Below are 20,001 nucleotides of genomic sequence, written 5' to 3' on the forward strand. Positions count from 1 at the left end.
TTTGTTTATTACATATGTCACACTTGAATTCTCAGAATATTTGGGTAGTAACATTTGGAAGCATATTTGACAGTTCACAAAGAAAATTAAATGTCATAAAAGTACAATTTAACAGAGTTGAATCAAATCCAACACATTTGAAATCTAGCTTGTAGCTACATTTTATCGAATGTGTCCTCGATTTTAATACTTTAATTCTTTCAAATATTCTGGTTTATCAAGTTCATTTGTTAGCAATATCTTTAAAAAACGCACTTAAAAGAAGAAACTAGAATTGTTAAGCATAGTTTTACAGTGATCTTAGGGCCTTCTAAAAATTATGAGGGGAAGCTCAAGCTGTCCGAGCCTTTTGGGTAATCAGGCCCTGGCGCAAGTGTTATCTCTTTAAAAATAGAAAACGTAACCTTATATTCATTGTTTGATTTACTAGCATTTTTATTTCGACAAATTCTTAACTTTCTGTTCTTTTAAATTGTTGGCACATTTTTCTATTGATAGCAGTCATCCTTGGTTTACGTTTAGATATGCTGATGTTATGGCTTAAAACGTACCGTAGGAATTTTCTCAATGGAAAGAAAAAAAATATCCTGCGATTAAATAATTGAATGAATTGTTTGCGATGTATTGTTTGTTTAGAAATACCATTTCTATTTCAAGAATACTTTACAGAAGCAAACAACAAAATGCCTAAGGAAAATTTCAACAAGACTCAACTTTGTTCTAAATCGAAACATTTTCAGAAATGCTAGGAATCTTTTCTAAATTTAATCGTTCACAATAAAAATCTTCATAAGGGCTGCGCGTAACATCCAGGCATTTTTTTTCCTTACTGCTCAGCAGTGATGAAGTTTTCCAACAATAATTACATTTTGCGTCATTTTTTTTTTTTTTTTTTTTTTGCACAAAGGTTAATATTTGTTGAATTCTATACGCTATGAAAACATAAATAACTAATTTTATTCATAATGTCACACCATTAAGACAAGCACGTCATTCGGATGTGTTTGATGTGACGGAGGACGAAATAAGCATTGTGTTAAGACAGTTTATTTTATATCATTTTTTTTCTGTGCTCATTTCTAGGGCTCGACCGATAGCATTTTTTGGCCGATGGGCCGATGCCGATTGTTGGCCAATTGTTCAAAGATGGCTGATGGCCGATAGTTTTCTTCCAAATGGCCGATTGCCGATGGCCGATGGCCGATGCCGTTGGCAAAAAAAAGTTTAAAAAAATTAATTTGAGTTCTAATATTTTTAATTCAAATTATGTTTTTCGCAATCACGAGTTGCGACAAGACCCTACTCATTGGAGTTATTGTTTCTAGAAACTGCTCCTTTCCCCCCCAAACCTGCCCTTCTCATGGGCGTTTACGTGTGTATAGTTGTGTGTGTGTGTAGGCTTGTGTGTGCGTAGACCTGTGCACACACGTAGGCGTGTATGTCTCTGTGTGTGTAGGTGCTTGTGCATGTGTAAGCTTGTGTGTGCATAGACTTGTGTATGGACATAGGCGTGTGTGTGTGTGTGTGTGTGTGTGTGTATGTGTGTGTATGAGCGTGTGTAGGACATGGATGCCACCGACCAGGAGAAGTGGATTTCGGGGGACATTGCTCAGGACCGGAGGAGCCGCGCCTGCGGAGGACGATGGGCGGGAGTGCGGCAGAGGGAGGCGGGGGAGGGGAAATAAAATCAGCGTAACGTCAAGGACAGTCAAATGAGAACAATAAGCAATCGCGATTGCTCAAAAAAATCTATCAGAAATAAATTGATAAGAATGACAGGGATTTGAAAGATCATTTTTTTAGTACAGAACCGCTACCACCAACGCCTCGGAAGAGTTTCTGAATCTACTTCAGCACTTCTGAAGAAAAAATTCAAAAGACCCTTTGATTTCCGAATTATGTCACCATTCAAAACGTCTTTAATCAATTTCTTACATTAATATTCTAAATTCTTCCTAAACGATAGATGAAGCTTGAAAAAAAAATCTCTAATTTTAGGAATGGTGTTAGTTTTAAACAACTAAGAAGTACAACTAGAGTTTAATTTCAGAAATTGAGGGAGTGAGAGGAGGGGCAGGCAAGTGTTCTCGGAAATACAAAAAATAGTCATAAAAATAGAGTTCAAAACAATCATAAACATTGAGCAGAAAAACCCTTTTAAAACTTGCACCCGAGTTTGTTTTGACGTGCAGTGGCGGATTTAAAATTTAGCAAATGTTGCAATTGCGCGAGAGGCCCATAACCATTGGGGCACCGTAGAAGTTACAAAAATGCTTATGATAAATGTTTTAGAACTTCTGTGATAGAGAAATAGGGCCCCAAAAAGGTATTTCGACGGGCCCAAACTTGTAGCTCCGCCGAAGCAATACAGAAAAGACTGCATTACAGTGATTAATGTTACAAATATCGAAAAATTAAAAATTACCGCCGGTTTACGGGAATCTAACAAAATGAAACAAAACCAGTTTCGCCATCTCATATTTGTTTCCATCGTCTCAAATTCAGCAATATATCACCAAATGATCGTCAGTCTGAGACGCTATATCAGTTTTCCATTGAAATAAGTAGTTAATAGCCACAAAAAATGAGTAAATAGGCTTTTTAGAACACTCGATCGAAAACAAAAAGGGAAGTGCACAACTGGAACGTACGCACACCCCCTATGCGAAAATTTAGCCTTCTACAGCTTACCATTTTTGAGTTATGACTTATGAGAGATACATACGTACATCCAGCCGCAAGAAACAACGCAATAATTAACACGTTTGGTACCTGAATGCAGTATTAAAAACTCTTTCAGGGGTGACTAAAATAGAAATTCATACTGAAATTTAAGTAAACAATTTTATATGAAAACAATAACTCCCTTTACTTTGTATTAAAAAGTAAAACAACCAAGGTCCTTATTTTTCAAAAACATCGGCCAGTTCCATCGGCTTTCCGATGTTTTTTAAGGCCGATGGGCCGATGTTTCCTGCAAGTTAGCATCGGCCGCCGATGCCGATGGCTAAATTATTGAACCATCGGCGCCGATGCATCGGCCTAGCCGATGCATCGGTCGAGTCCTACTCATTTCCCAAAACAATTCGATTTAAAAAAATCTTGTGCTAAAGATACTGAAATCGCGTATTTCCACTTTTCGCAAATGGAATTTTATTTGTTCAACTCTACATTGTAAAAAAATACAAACAAAAAAAAAAACTAATTATACCTACTACCGGAGGCAGTGACTGCAAATTTTTTATTTTTCATTCTTGTCGTCTATTTTACGTCAGCTTTATTAGACACGCTTGCGTATTCAGTATCCGCTGGGGGGAAAAAAACGTCTAATTTCAACATTTCTCTATTGTTAGCATTAAATCCAAAACGCATTTATTCAAATATCTCGAAATTTCATTTACGCCGATACTGCCGTTTACCTGCCCATGGCAATACAGTGTCACACTGCAAAGAAAATTTTGTCAAAAATAACAAAACTATGGTTAGATTTGATTATTGTTTAATGTAACGGTGAATGAAATATTTAGTAATTAAATTTATGTTATATTTATTTTATATTTATTATTTACTTTATTTGTGATAAAAAAAGTTCGTTTATTTCATATTAATTTCTTCTACGGCAACTCCTAACAGAATTCGATTTAAAATCGTGTACAAAATACATTGAAATTGTGGATTTTTTTTTTTTTTTTTGCAAATATGGTTCACTTTTGCTGAATTGGACATTGTAAAAAAAACAAAAAAAACAAATAAGAGACTAAAAACTGCATAGCGTCACACTCTAAAGACAAATGAATCAAAAGAAATAAAGCTACAGCTAAATCTGGATATTTTATGTTACATTGAATGACTGTATAATAACTAGTATTATAGTGTTGGGAGAGAAGTCTTTTATTTTTTACACTAATTTCTTCCACGGCAATTTACCAACAGAGTTTGATTAAAAAAAACTGTGTAAAAGATATTGAAATTGCGCATTATTTTTTACGGATTACGTTAAAACGTTATACGTAAGATGTAGTTGTCAGAGAAGCCCTTGTACGGGAGCTGAGGAAGCTGTCTCTTTCCTTCGCCTCCTGTTCCTTCTGCTCTAGTTCAGAGAGCTGAAACTTTTAATCTTTGTAAACGTTTCATGTATTCCATTGTTTAACTTTATTTGTGTTTTTTTCCTTATATTTTTTTTTTGTTTGATCGTATGTCCATTGTGTTCATTTCATTTTGTGCTTTTTTTACTGTTGTGCGTTTTACACTTTTGACCCTATATGATACTTTGTGGTGCATAGGTAGCTTCTTTTGTGTCTAACAAAAAAAAATCTTTTGTGGTGCGCATGTTATACCAGTTTTTCCTTAACGCTTTTGAAAATCACAATTGTTTTTCCCAATGCTTGATTAAATCACGAACTCTTAGGTAACTTAAAAGGTTAGAAACGAGATCGCGATTAAACGTTTAAAGCGTTTTAAAAGATGGCTAGCGATTTCCTCTTTAGATATTGTAGTAGTTTTCCATGGGGTGGGGGGTGGGGGGGGACTTATAATTGAAAGAAAATCTAGGTTTCTCTGCGACGCCCAAACGTTTTAACTGTGTACACATTCGACAACTTTCGTTTTCATATTGATATATGCAGTATATAGCGTTTGTAAAATGAAAATTTGTGTTGTATGAACCTAGATGAAATGTTTGATATATGTTTTTGGATATGAATTTATTGCTAAATGTTTAATTTCTTGAATGTTGACACTAAGATCATTAAAATTTCCTCAAGTGACAGGCCGAAAATTTGGTGCCTTCAGACCGCAAAATCAAAAACAGGATTAAAGTAAAAAAAAAAATAATTGGAAAATAAAGTTAAGATTATTTTTAAAATATAAAAAAATATGAGTACATTTCACACTGAAAGTACATTTAGTATGAATACAGAAATTTAAAAGGTACAAAAAGAAAAAAAAAACTCTTCTAGGAAGTAGGTATTAAATTTGATTGAACATTGGTGAAAAATATTACTGGAGTGACTATTTGCTCCTCTTCAAAGCACCTAATTTCAGTTGAATCCATATTAATATATACACAGCTATAATAAACTATAGGATCATTGATACCGTATTTTTTTCCAAATGTTATTTTATGACGATTGAAATTTCTCTAGAAAAAAAATTAATAAGTCAGGGTAAAAAAATAGCCTTTGCACTTCATATATACATTGTTTCCTATACAAATAAACTAAAACATAGCGCTCCAGAATTTAATTAAAACTAAAAGTCATAACTACCTTTCAATTCTAATTTTATGATATAAAAAATGATAATTTTGTTTTCACAATATTTTGGCTATTTGCTCAGAGAGAAAGAAAAGCTAAATCATCACAATGAAGGGCAAAACAACATAAAATGGCATTACTTAAATGGCGTTATTGGAGCAATTGTTTAATTTCAAAAGAGAAAATTTCAAATGCCATTAGGTATGACAAAAAAACAATGCCTATGTTAATACACAGTGGCTGTAAATAAAATAGGAGTAACACAAGAAGAATTTCAATTTTATGCACATTATTTAACTAAATTTTTAAAATAAATATAGTTTACCGATAGCAACAACTAAATTTATCTCCTAATTTAGAAAATATCTGAGAGTTTTGAAATAATATCGGTAACATTAAATACAGTACGAGAAACTGGATTATGACGGATTTCTCTTTCGGAAGTTTTGTATTTGAGTGACGTAATTCTCCCCCGTTGAAGATCTTTCGTTTGAATCCTTACCTTCAAAAAGTTGCGGTCCTCGGTAGACTTTCATTGATTTTTTTTTTCTAAATCGTGCTGTACAGCAGCTCCCACCAGAAATACTAGTACAAACTCTTGCCACAAAACAGAGGAAACGGTCTTCTACCATTTGCACTGAATATCCAAATTTTTAATTTTGGCACTTACATCCCTTTGCTTCTCATTTCTTCATATCAACTTTTAGTAAATACAAACTTTTTGCTAAAATTAATCAATTTCAAGTTAGCAAAATAATTAATATGACCATTACAAGTTTTTAGTATGCCCATAACTAAGCAAGTGTGACCATAACTGTTCAAACTAGTGTTATCGTATTTATTTCAATATTATATATATGTATTTAAGTATAATTAAAAATTTGAAAATTTCACAACTATAAAAATACAATTTCTAAGTTCCAACACCGCGAGAATTCGCTTTTTCCATGAACTTAAAAAAAAACTTAACCTTGCCCGTAACGAGTTTTTTACCTTATAGGACCCTCATGTGGACAAGAAAATAACGGGCCACAAGGAGTGCTTGCAAACCTCAACTCGGAAGATAACTACAAAAGTCGAAATAAATGCTTGATAATGCCAAAAATAACACAGATTTCAGATGCCCTGCAGATCAAAATAATTTGGTTTATTATAGTATAGAGCGCAAGAATGAAAACGCACCCCCAACGAAAATATTCTTTAAGAAAAATTGCAGTTCCGCGTTTGTTTCTGTTATAAAAGCAATCAAGGTATGATATAGGTTACTCTTTTTTAACGAAGGAATTTTTTCTTCCTCAGCCTGCTACTCCCGAAGGAGTTATATCATTCTGTTGACGTAAATGCTGCTTTGAAGAACGCCAATTTACTTCCCTCTCTCTCATTTTGATGTCCAAACCGCACCGATTTTCACGTCAACAAAAACTAATTCCGCCATACATCGCAAAATCACCCAGTGCCGGATCTACGATTTTTCCGACCCTGAGCAAATAATTAAACTGCCACCCCTACCTCATCTTCCTTTAACTTTTTCTATCGAGTTTCAACGGAAAAAAGCAGAAATAAGGTTAATTTGCCACCCAGGCAAGGGATCCGGCTTGCTCCCTCGTAGATCCGGCACTGAGATCACTTTGATTATCATTTTCCTAAAAATGAAGGGCTTGGTAAAATATGTGGATGAGTTTTTCTTCTTCCCCATTCAAATTACTCATTTTTATCTCAGAAAAGACAACCTACGTCCTTATAAAAATAGTTCTTTACCAAAAACCCGACTTTCAAGAAATCGGAAATGTTTTGTCTATGTACGGCACATCTAGGCACTGAGAGAAAAATAAATAACTTAACTGAAAGTGTATTGTTGAGATTAGGACTATAATCAAGTTTTGAGAAACCTTAAGTGACCGGTTAACTTATTGCGTCTTGTTACGGGATTTATGGGAATGATGTTTTTTTTTTTTCCATAAGAAGGTTACTACCTTAGGGCTAATTGACCAGGTTAGGTATACGTCTCCCATTTGAGAATACCAAAACATTTGAATTTCGTTTTACTGTGAAAAGGTAGAAAAATGACGCAGCATCGATCTAAGTAAATACCACTGCTGGACGCGCATTACCCTTTTCCTTTACGGTTCATCATATGGTTGACTTTCCTTTGTGAAGCTAGGGAATCTGCTTGAAATTCTTTCATTGGACGTAATATGAGATTATCAAATAATGGGAATTAACTATACTGCCACGCTAAGCACAAAAGTCGTATCTACACTTTTTGTCAAAATTGAGTTATTGTCACGGTGGTTCTATGTCACATGCTTTACACAAATACAATGCTTTATGGTCGTTTATCGATGGAAAATGTTTTTATAAAATTTCTGGAAAAGTTTCACCTGAATCAAATACATGGAGGCATACAACTTCAAATGGGAATTCCTCATTTTGAACTCAGCCGCAGATACCACTTTTGCGCTTAGCATGTTAGTATAGCCAAAGACTACCATTATAGTAGAACATTTAAAAAAGCGTCAAGGAGTCGTCTACAAATGATGTCACGCTTTGAGGGGGAAGCGGGGGAGGGAAGGCCTTGAAATTGCGTTGTTGATAAGAGGGAGGAAAGCGGTAACACCAAGTGTGACACCTCACATTTAGTTTCAAATACATGTTGTTTGTGTAACATAGCGTGACTAACAGAGGGGAGGGGTAAGATGAAGTTTGGCAGTCTGAGGCAAAAAAAGTGAGAGGGTTGAAAAACGGGACATTTATGGACAACCACCAAGATACTAAAGTAAGAAATAACAACTTCAAAAAGCACAAGTTGCTGATTACTGCAGACACGTGTTTCGGAGTTACAAGGATCGCCTTTTTTTCGGGTGTCTTTTCATCCATTAACTCATTTCTTTTGCATTGAAAAAGGTGTACCTTGAAACCCCGAAACACATGTCTGCAGTTATCTGCAATTTGCGCTTTTTGACGTTGTTATTTCTTACTTTACTTTTCAGCACAAAGGTATTTATTTATCTCACCAAGATACTAGTAGCGTTTACTAAAAGTAGAAGGAATGATATGGTTGTATATAGGTTCAAGTTAGAGCAAGGTGGACTCGACTGATTTACAGGAAATTCTGTACACAATGGTGAAGCAATTCTTTAAAACTCAGTTTTGTCTGTTTTCTTATTTTAAATTTTCCACAGTGGCTCACATAGTTTCACTTCTATGAAATGAATAAACTCTGATACCGACCTTTTAGACCATAGTAAAAGGTCCAAAAAACTACACATAATGAAAGTTTCTGACGTTCACAAGGCCTATAACATCGTAAGAACTAGTTTGAAAAAACTACGAGGCTTACCTAATTTTTAAACGTGAATGTAATAATTAAAAATGATAATTGTGACACTTGACTCATTTTTGCTACAAAAAAAGGTTAATTTTATTGCTGCGGTTGCAAAGTGAAGAAATAATCGAATTATTTTCTCATTGATTGAAAAAGCTTAAAAGCTTCAAACTAATTAAAAATAAACAATTGAAATTAAAAAATTAGATGCATAAAATTTAGTCCCGAACTTAATAAAATAGTCCTTTGTTTCAGAATTGATTTTTATGAATGCTAGCAAAAATAATTTAATAACGAGTAGCAATAAAAAAAATCTTTAAATAATATTAAGCTTTTGTCGGATGTCGTTTCATCCATAAGCTTATTACTTTTTGCATTGAAAAAGGCGTTCCCTGTAACGCCGAAACACGTGTCTGCTGTAATTGGCAAATTTGTGCTTTTTTTTAACGTTGTTTTTCTTTCTTTATTAAGATATGTTTTACAGGTTGAAATGCCTCCAGCCTGGAAATGTTTTCAAAATCATTAAAATGTTCTAATGTGTGCGTGCAAAATAAATGAATATTTTACATTTTGAAAGGCAAAAAGAGAAAAAAAATGTTTTTGCTGTGAGTCGATAGGTCGAGCAACAACAAATGAATAATTTCGAAACAAAAGAAAAGATGGTCACACCGCTCATAAACACCTAATTTGTGTTTGTAAAATAGCCTTTTTAGTGCCGATAGAATATTGCAATGTATTTCTGTCAGAACCAGAGAAAATCGGTAGTTACTAATGTTATTATTAAACACGCAAAATAAATCATTCTTTAAAATCCAGATGTACTTTTAAAACTTAAGGCTGATTAACGGCTCTTTGTTTTTTAATTCTGAGCGAAATATTTTGATCTAAATTAGATGCAAATCTATACAAAAATCGAAATTAGCTGAAAAAAGGTTTAACTGCAAAATGAAAAGAAACATTTATTGACAGTTAGTAAAGTTTCGTTTTAATTCGTTAATTCTACCGAAGCAAAAATTATGCGTGCGCGAAAATGATGTAGTTCTTGCAGCTAAAAATTACTGACCGAGTTCAAAATAACGCAACCTTACTTGGTATTTATTGTACAAATAACGACTTAGTAAATGATACCGTTTTCGAGTCAGATCTCAGATGTAGTCAATTTGTTTAAATTTGAAAAAGTGAAAAATCTTGCAAAGGAAAAAATGATGTAATTTTTGAAGCAAATAACGTACTGAAAATATTAAGCTCTGTTTAAAGTTAAGTTTTTCCCACACTTTCGACATCATTGTACACTTTCTATAATTTTCAAAATACTGAATACCCCTCATAAAAGAACCTCAATTATCAAAATATATTTATATTTCCTTTTTCGGTATAATTGAAAGGCTCGTGGCAGAAATGTCACAAGCCACAAGGAGTGACTTTTCGATCAAAATTTTTTTGTTTCTCATAACTAAAATTGAAATAAACTTGACAATGGATGATGTCACTTGGAGAAAAACTTCTCTGGTTTTAGTATTGCAGAATATAGAATGCATTGTACCTTCGAAAATTCTACAAATACTTTATATAAGTTGGAAATGGGCCTACTGAAAAATGCACATCATGTGGCATATCACTTTCTTGCTCCGAGTCTATCAATTGTAAAGGAAAAGTAAAACACGCTAGCAATAAATATAAAATAAATAAAAGGTTTGTTGCTATCATTCATTATAATCATTTAACAAGAAGCATAAATTGCTTACTTTTTGTTAAGACAATATGCCTTAATAATTAGGTTTCCTGGTTGCGAGTTTTAGTCTGAGGTACACACATTCAAAAGCGTGTACTTTTTTCCTACATAAATATACCAATGCTGAAAAAGCGTCTTCACACCTAAAAGAAACGGGAAAAGGCAAGCTATATTTTAGGAAATTTCTCCATAAACTTATTTTTCCACCAAAACTATTTCTTGCTTTTACAATTTGAGGTTCCCCTTGTCACATGTATTACAAGGGTACCAATCTAGGGAGGGGGGGGGGGGAGCGTGACGCAGACTGCGCCATTGAAATTTTTAGGGGGATGTTTTGAGGGGTATCTTTTACTTTTTTCTTTTTTAGGGGAGGGGCTTTTGCTTTTGGGGTGGTTTGCGATACTTAGGAGGGTGCACCCTTTCTCTTGGGGGGGGGGGGAACTCCTGTATACACAACGATATCAGCTCGGTGCACTAGGTTCGCGCACAATGTAACTTACTGTTGGAATCGCTAATCTAGGACAATAGATCAGAGCATCGGAGTCGGATTGATTTTGAGGTAAAGCTGTCGGAGTCGGAAGTCAAAAGTTTAAAATTGCTAGAGTCGGCGTCGGTCATTTTATTTAAAATATGCAACTTTGCCAGTGATTGAGGAGCCGGTGTCGGTCTGATTTTGGGGAAAAGAGTCGGAGCCGGTAACTTTCCCTCCGACTCCACAACCCTGCAATAAATCACGTTTATTTGTTTGAAATAAAGAAATAATAAATGATATTCTTCATAAGCGTATGCACAAAAAAAAGGCATGTCGATGCTTATTACTGAAAAACTAGCTGGTAAATGGTTCTCTTTTTGCATTTTAGAGACCAACCGGATCAATAACGTTGACACGTCATAAGCCGGTTTAATCGAACTTTTGACCGTGTTATAAAGGTGATCGCTTTTTCTGCTAAGACGTGCAAATTTCTGATCAGCTATTGCACAATTAGATTTTTTGTAAGAAATATTAGATCAAAGAGAAAACACTTTAATTATAAACGTCAAAGCAAAATTAACAGCATTTCCCCATCATTTTCTGAAAGAAAAATCGGTAAAAAGAGTTTTTAAGAAGTTGATTATATCAAGAAACTTCTTTGCTTTAATAGTGCCACTTTTTATAGCTTTTCTTTTTCTAATCTCGCCCTTCTTCCTTTTTTGGTTTTCTTTCTGACGTCTGGAAGGATTTTTATGGATTGAGGTTAGAAATGCTCGAGGTATCTTTAATAAAATATTTCTTTGGACTCTTTTAGTCTACAGTAGTTGAAAAAGAGGAAAAGATTTAAGTTTGCAAAGGTTGAGGTAATTACATTTTTTTTTTTTTTTTTGTTCCCTTTAAAGAGTTTTATCCCAACCTTGCCTTTAATGCATGCAAAAAGTCGAAGATGACTTAAATGGCATGAGTCGAGTGACGTAATATACAGGGACGCCCCAAACTTAAATTTTTGGAATGGGGGAAAAATTCTCAAATTGCCGAACGGAACTCCACATTATATTTGTGTTTCGTGTTATATATATAACACGAAACACAACTCAGGAAAACTAATCAGAAGTTGCCTTGTCTGCACACTCATAAAAGAAAAGCACATTTTGCAAAAAAAGAAAAGCGTGAAACTAAATTTGTATTTAGAACAATCAAGTATTGCTACTCATCAGGAGAGCCCCGATGGAATGTCACGAGAAGCCACTGTTACCTCCCAAAAAATTCCTTATTTGGCAAATTTTATCCGACGGTTCGGCAAATTTATCATTCGGCAAAATGTGAGCTCTATTCGACAAAATTATCCTAATTCGTAAAAATTTGGAGTTCTATTCGGCAAAAATTATCATCATTCGACGAAATTTGAAGTTTAGTTCGGTAAATTGAGAATTTCTGCTCTGACAAAAATTTATATTCAAGGCGCCCCTGCTGGCCATTCTCCAACCGAGTTTTTAATTTTTTAAAAACTCAATTTGGTTTTAAGACAAAGTAAGCAAATTGAGCCAGATAAAAAAAAAGATATTCTCAAAACACTGATCATCTGCGCATCCAATCCTCCTCTGCGACATTCCTTTTCGATATTCGAATTTGAAAAACAGAAGTAAAACCAGTTGGACATAAGAAAAAGAAGAAGAAAGCACCCAATCTGTGCCCTATGAAAGAAAAAACACTGATTTTCTCAGGTTTTCCCGTAGTCCTTTTGTTTCCATCACAGAAAGGTTATCATGAGAACAAGGAAGTTTTAGAACACATATTGTGTCTGGAAAAGAACTTACTCAGCAAGTCCGTCGCCGTTCCAACACTGAAGTTCTCCTTTCCGGACAAGGTTGCTATCACTGCAGAGCCGATCCGCTAAGTTCGAATAGAATTCTTTAGACTCCGCGACTTTATGAATGAAGTTCTGCAGCATCATGTACAAACTCGTCTCTGAAACGATGAATCTTGAAGTCGAGGGTTCCACTTGAGGGGGAAAGGCTGTTGGGGGAGCAACTTCACGGGTTACTCTCCTGGGATGACCACATTTCTGTTTCACCTATAAATAAAAAGGAGAAAAACTGTTTAGTAAAAAACCAATGAGACGGGATAAAAGGTGGAGAGAGTAAAGCCTTCAATTCCTGAAGCAAAGATCCCAAATCACATGATATATGTTAAAGAAAAGTATTGGAAGACGTCGGGTTTCTTTTACTAGTTTCACACAAAAAGTGTCTCCCATTCGTTGTAGTTGAAGCACGTGACTTGAGATTTTACCTCAGCTTTTCCTAAGCCAGTGGTTGGGCTTGCTTTCTCCAGTTACTAATTCCTGCTCGAAGGAAAAAAAACAGCTTGCAAAAATGACAGAACTATGCTGTGGAAAATTTCCAGTAGATAAGTCCCAGTTTCAAAAAATCATTGGATTGCTATTAGATATGGGGATGGTCGAAAAAAGAACCTTTTTCTTTTTGGAAGGGGTTTAATTTTTTCCCCGCAGGGGTTTAATTCCACTCGAAAAAAAATTAAATTTCAGGCACAGAATAACTTCTTCATAAATTTATAGCACTTAGATTCTAATGTTTTTCTTTTTAAGTATCATTTTACATTCAGTATCCTACATGAAAGGACCAACTTTGACAATGCATGCTGTAAATAATTTATTTTTCCTGTATATCAAAGTATTATTCACTACTTTTCAAGCTAATGTTGAGAATGTACACACAGATGATCTAATTATATTATTAATATCTATGAACGGAAATATTCATGTTCCAATTTTGATGTATGTTAATTTATGTGTTTGCATATTTGTATTCACATATGGTTCTAAAAATGCACGTAAAAAGAAACTAATAAACTTTCCGTTTAGAAATCTCCAATTTAGAAAAAAAAAAAAAAAGATTCAACTATTTATGAAAATCTTATCCAACTTAAATGTAATGGTTGAAAAATTTGGAAGTTTTTGGTGCTTTGAGCATGGAGAGTTACTGGATAGTTTTTTATTTAAAAATTGTGAAGGATTGTACATATTATAAAATTTATTATACTGTAACAAATGAAGAATTGAGCAAAAGATACATAAAAGGTAAAAAATAAAAATTAACTGCAATTCATGATTCAAATTTTATTTCTGTATTTTCCCCCATAAATATTTATTACATGTTTATCATTATAGCAATTGGAAAATCTTTATAGAAGTTTTTACAATTTTCCTCTTTTATTTGACATACATATTTTAATGCAATCATATAAGAGTAAAAGATTTGCATTTAACCAGTCACAAATTGATTTTTTATGACACACATGATCAGTCATATTTTTAGAATGCTAAATAAGGAATTCATTCATTTTTAACTAAAAAAAAGCAAAAGCTAAAAAATTCATTTATTAGCATTTTGTTTTTCGTGGAAAAGATCCGTGAATTCATTCGGATTTCGATCTTTTTCAACCTTTGAATTAATTCCCCTTTGAGTGGAGGGATGCGTCTCTTCGATCTTGTCTGGAATAAACTTGCTAACGATGCAGCAGTAAGAAATTAAATATTCTGTTGTACAATGGAGTCTTAATTATTGACATTTGCATTTTTTACAGAATGAAAGAAAATGTCGATGAATTTTCCTACGTCCTGTAAGGAAACTTATTTTATCATTTTAATCACACAGACCTATGTCTACAAAGACGTATTGTATATTTACTGCTGGCTCTCTATTTTGCGATTTCGAATTATAATTTGGCATTAGAGGTTATCCCCGAATGATATCACACTTTGAGGGTAGTCAGAGTTCATGAAATTGTGACAGCTCGTGACAAGGGGTCGGAGGGGGTAGCAAAAAGCTTAACATCTTGCCTTTTTTAAAATAATGTGCTTAGGAAAAACAGCGGGACATGTGGTAAAGGGGGGGGGGGGTTAAGAGGAAGTGTGACACTATGTGACACTTTAAGGAGGGGGTTACATTTGTTTGAAGAAAGTGAAATTATGTATGGAAAGCCCCATATGCGTTTATCGCTTGGAGTGTAACTGAACTACGCATGGAAAAGGAGAGGAGGCGATTTGGAAATTATAGATGCAAAAATGAACAAAATAATATCATTATCATTCTATCCATGTAATAAATGACTTTATATTATTCTTCTTTATACTGCTTTATTAAAGAGTTGCATATTTTAACGATTTGGTCATTAGAAATGTCTTTTCGTGTTATGACTGAGGGTTTTGGTACTACTTCATAAATAAATTCTCAATCTACTTCATAATAGGCTGTCGAAATAATGATATTTGTCACATTTTAGGGTGTTAAAAATCAATATGAGCTTTTTTTTTTTTCATTTTATGACATTTGCATTTTAATTACTGAAATATTTTTATATTTTTTATTTGTTTTTTCTTTGTTTAGAAAAAAATAGTAACATAATTTATTTATTTTCTTTGTTTTATGTTTTATGCTGTACGATCACATTTCAACAAAGTTTTTTTAGCGAGATAGCTAGCTTTTTTTTTTCATTTTCTGTGTTTTTTCTTTTTTTTCTCTTAAGTGCAGTATAGGAAAAATTTTCTTTTGTGTGACTGGAAAGATTCTACTTTACCTAAATTCTAACACTTTTTCGTTTTCAAAAGCAAAACTATGTGATTAAAAATCCGAAACAGAACCTAATACATGAATTGCCGCAATTAAGGATGCGTTTTGAAACAAAAGTTATGATAATAAAATTGAAAATCAAGACAACATTCCATTTATGGCGTATCGCGGTCATTTAATGAGTTTTTTTAAATCTGAACCTACGGTTAAAAATGAAGATGACATTCAGCAATCTTCTTTTCTTAAGACGTTGAGATTTAAATTCAAGAAACACTTGCTAAAGTTAAAAACCAAAGCATTGTGCTTTGTTTGATATCTTTAGATGAATATTCACGAAAATTTTAAGCGGATAAAAATAATATGTTAAAATTTTATAGCTATTTTCATATTTAAAATGTCATGTCTATATGTTTTGAAGGTAATATTATCAACAGCTTTTGATTTCTTTTCTTAACACCATGCTTTACTTTAAAAATGTGTGCACATACAACAAAACTTTTTAAAATAAAACCTGCAGTATAATTTATTCCTAAAATTGTCGATGATTTTTGCAAACGTGTGAGATTGTGAGAATTAAAGGGATATTAGTGTGAAAATTAAAACTTGGAGTAAAACGCGTACAAGTTCATTTTCTATAAAAGCACTTGCCACGGCTGTTACTACGAGTATTCTCTTGCTGCTTAACAGTAGATTTTTTAATACTATTTGTACTAGAGAGAGAATTACCTGCAAATTTGTATTTTTTGCACTTGCAAATATTAGTTTTTAGGTGCTTAAAATCAAATTTGCTTCATACGATTTTAGCCCTTTTTCATTGGAAACCTAGGAACATATATTTGGTTACAACAATTTGGTATCGTTGCTAGAAGAAAATACTATTACGCAAAAAAAAAAAATAATAATAATAATAATAATAATAATAATTTCTGTGCAAAGCTTTATCTTATAATTTTTCATTTTTGTAATCTCTGCTAAACCTACTTTGTGAATCAGTCTTAAAACGACTTTCTTCTTTTAAACCAGTACAGACTTGCAGGTGCGAAGTAGCGACAGTAATTTTCTTTTTATTTTGTGGAAGTGATGTTTAAACTACTTCAAATCATTCTAAATACTTTAGACCTTTTAATTACATATGTGGTGCTACCTCGATTGCTCCTTACTCAGAATGACGTGCAGTACGAAGGATACGTATAGCCCCATTACATTCACTACCTAGAGAATCTTCCCGCAATAATTGTAATTAACTACTGTATAAGTGCATAACAATCCGAATGCAATGTAATACAAATCCAAAACGCCACCAAATACATGAACTGCCGCAAATTTAGAATGCGTTTTTAAAACAAAAGTTATGATAATAAAATTGAAATCAAGACAACATTCCGTTTATGACGTATCGTGGTCATTTAATGAGTTTTTGAAATCTGAACCTGCGGCTAAAAATGTCGATGACATTCAGCAATTTAATTTTCTGAGGTTGTTGAGATTAAGAAACACTTGCAAAAATTCCAAAGCATTATGTTTTGTTTGATATCTTTTGATTTATCTTCATGAACATTTTCTAAGCGGTTAAGAAAAATCAGTTTAAAGTTAATAGTTATTATAGGATTGAGAAACGAGATTATTTGCTATCAGCGTCAATATTTGCTATGAGCGTCAATAAAACGTTTAAATACATAATTCTACAGCTAATTTCAAATTTCTCGAGCTTGAACAAATGCTTTCTGTCTGCAATTGCTTCGGGAACACGCTTTCTGACATTTAAGCTTAATTAAAAGATGCTTAAATGTCATCACTAAAGTTTTTTATTACATGAATGAGTTTACACTTGTTAGAAAGGAAAAGCCACTGCCTTAACATTAATAAAACAGACACTAATTCTTTACAAATGACTGCCACTGTAAATAATGGAGCGGATAAAAGCATTACTGCTCTAAATCTCCACACAATTCATCAAGTGAAAAGGATCATAACATGGCTGTTGACGAATGATGCAAGGTATCACAAAGAAGGGTCCTGGGAGCTCCAGAAAGGTGGAACGTCCTCCAACTAAGTCTTTGAATTGAGAATTATTCTTCCTAATTAAGACGTCCCTTCAGACAACCCGACAAGATGCTCGACTGGATGAGAGGTATCCCACTTATCGAATGGAACAGTGAGGAGGGAGGGTCCCCGCATTCCAATCGTTCCACTTTAACAAGGCAAGACTCTTCAAGGTCACGATCCTCTTGATGCCACCATTCATAACTTTGTTGCTGTTTCTCCACCTGAGGCTATTTTATCTGTCGTGGATAAAGACTGTGTTGCGAAACTTTTCAATTACAGATTCTAATTGTCCAACATCAGATGCTGGATTTGCATACATACAGTGGCTCCCAAAAGTGTTCGTACACATTGAAATTTTTTAGTAAAACCAAAATAACTCGAAACTGAATTCGAATATGAAGTCCAATATTTTTTCACATCATTTCTATGGCATTCTAAATACAACCCATTGGTTTTTTCAAAATATTGACGGATCTTCTTTTTGAAATGGGTCAGAAAACGAAGAAACAGGGAAATAACACGCCACAAAAGTCATCGTACACTCAAATATTTTAATAAATTCATGATTAAAATTATCATATGCCAATTTATTAATATTTTTGCATTGTGTTGACCCTTATAAGTCATTTGGCTTTAATTTTTTGTTTATTTATTCCTTAATATAATGCTTATTACTATAAAATGACTGGTATTTGTAAAAAACCGCAAAAACCATTCAAAATTTGAATTTTTTTCACACAGTAGCTATAAATTGGTTTGAAATGTCTCTAATGTAGTTACTTTATTTGTTTGTATAGTAAAGTGCTTGATAAAATGCTTTAAAGAAAGAAATCGGACCGAAAACAAGGTAAGAAAAGGTCAACCGGCAAAGTTGACAAAACGTAATCGGAGATTTAAAGTTAAAAAATTTATGAAAAATACACATTTGAGTGCTGTAAAAGTTTCTGCAGAGTTAAATGAAACATTTTACATTTAATTTTCACCTAAAATTGTTCGCCAAGTTCTTTGATTAGCTGGATTAAATGGGACCTCTTCCCGCAGAAATTTTCTTGGTCGTGCGAAAAACAGAAAGCTTACGCTTTTCGTCGCAAAATCAATGATAAAAGAGCTCGAAACGTTTTAGAATTACGTCTTACTTAAAGATAAAAATTAATTTAACATTTTTGGTTAAATTGTCGTATAATTGTAAGTAGAAGAAAAAATTAGGAGCTTAATCTTAAGAACTTAGTTGGATCAGTTAATCAGGACGGTAGAGGTGTTTTAGTGTGAGGGTGCATATCAGCATCAGGACTTGGTAGTTAGGAATTTTTTGATGAAATAATGAATCATGCTGTTCCTTTTAATATTTTAAAAACCAATTTTGAATTCTTATCCAAAAATTTGGTTATTGGAAACAACTTCGTTTTTTTATCAAGATAACGATAAGAAGCACACGGTTTTCAACGTTTACGTCTAGTGCCTCAAAAATTGTCCCAAAGTTTAGAAAATACTCCCTCAATCTCCAGATTTTAACTTAATGTAACGTATTTAGAGATATCTGGAGGCTAGATTACCAAAATAGGGCTTTAAAACGAAAATAGAGCTAGAAACAGTGAGACTCGAAGTTGAACACTTACTCAGAAATTACGCAAAAAAAAAAAAAAAAAAAAAAATCTATTCCCAGACGTTTAAAAGGTGTTATGAATACTGTATGATATTCTACTAATTAATAACTTAATCAAAAGTTAGATTATTCAATAATATATAGACATTTTATAAAGTGTACGAAGACTTTTGTGAGATAAAATTTCCGGCACTTTTTGGTTTTTGATTTTTAAAAAAATAAGTTTTAATATTTTTTAAAAACTTTTCATGTAGTTTTGTTGAAAATTGATCATAGATCTTAAAATTAAATTCCTATTCTTAATTATTAATTGTAACCAATGGATTGGGGCTTATTTCGTTGAAAGTCGAAGGTGTACGAAGACTTTTGGGAGCCACTGTAGATGAATTAAAGTTGCAAACAATGGATCAAAGATAAAAAAAAAAGTGATGTGTTGTAATAACGTTTCAATAAATATTGGTTAAAATATAAATGTTGGGCTGCCACCAATATAAGTTTTTTTTGTTTACTTAAAAGAAAAATTAATCTAAAAAACCTGATCAAATTTCAATATTGTCAGGGGTCACACACACAAACTATATATACATATAGTTTAACTAAATTCTTCATTCGTTAATTTTTCTTTCTTAATTTTAATGTAGAAGTATATGTTAAATAACTATGTTTGCGAAAGAAGTCAGTTTTTTTTTTGATGTTTAAAAGTTAAATAAATACTTGCTTTAAAAACATTTGTTCTGCAACAAAAAAAAAAAAAAAAAAAAAAAATTCAAGGAAGTAGAACATACACGTTTTACACATTTTTAGCAACTTAAAACGTACAAAATTGAAAACTATAATAAACCAGGTTGAATAAAGGTCGTTATCAAAATAATGGGAACAGTGAGACAAGTGTGGTGTTAGAAATCGCTACACTGGCTTAAATGTTCCGTTAATAAAGGTGCTTTTTGACTGTAATCACTCACACTGTGAATCCAGATTG

General features: G+C 33.0%; 1 protein-coding gene across 1 annotated transcript in view; it reads right to left on the minus strand.

The window, feature by feature from the left end:
• Window positions 1–20,001, minus strand: part of LOC129218499 (glypican-5-like) — a 198,614-nt gene that overhangs the window by 77,097 nt on the left and 101,516 nt on the right. The window contains exon 4 of the mRNA XM_054852784.1: window positions 12,602–12,858. Within this exon, the coding sequence (XP_054708759.1) occupies window positions 12,602–12,858 (257 nt within the window). The remainder of the gene's footprint in view (window positions 1–12,601; window positions 12,859–20,001) is intronic.

Source organism: Uloborus diversus, chromosome 3, assembly GCF_026930045.1.
Source record: "Uloborus diversus isolate 005 chromosome 3, Udiv.v.3.1, whole genome shotgun sequence".
In the NCBI taxonomy this organism is placed as follows: domain Eukaryota; kingdom Metazoa; phylum Arthropoda; class Arachnida; order Araneae; family Uloboridae; genus Uloborus; species Uloborus diversus.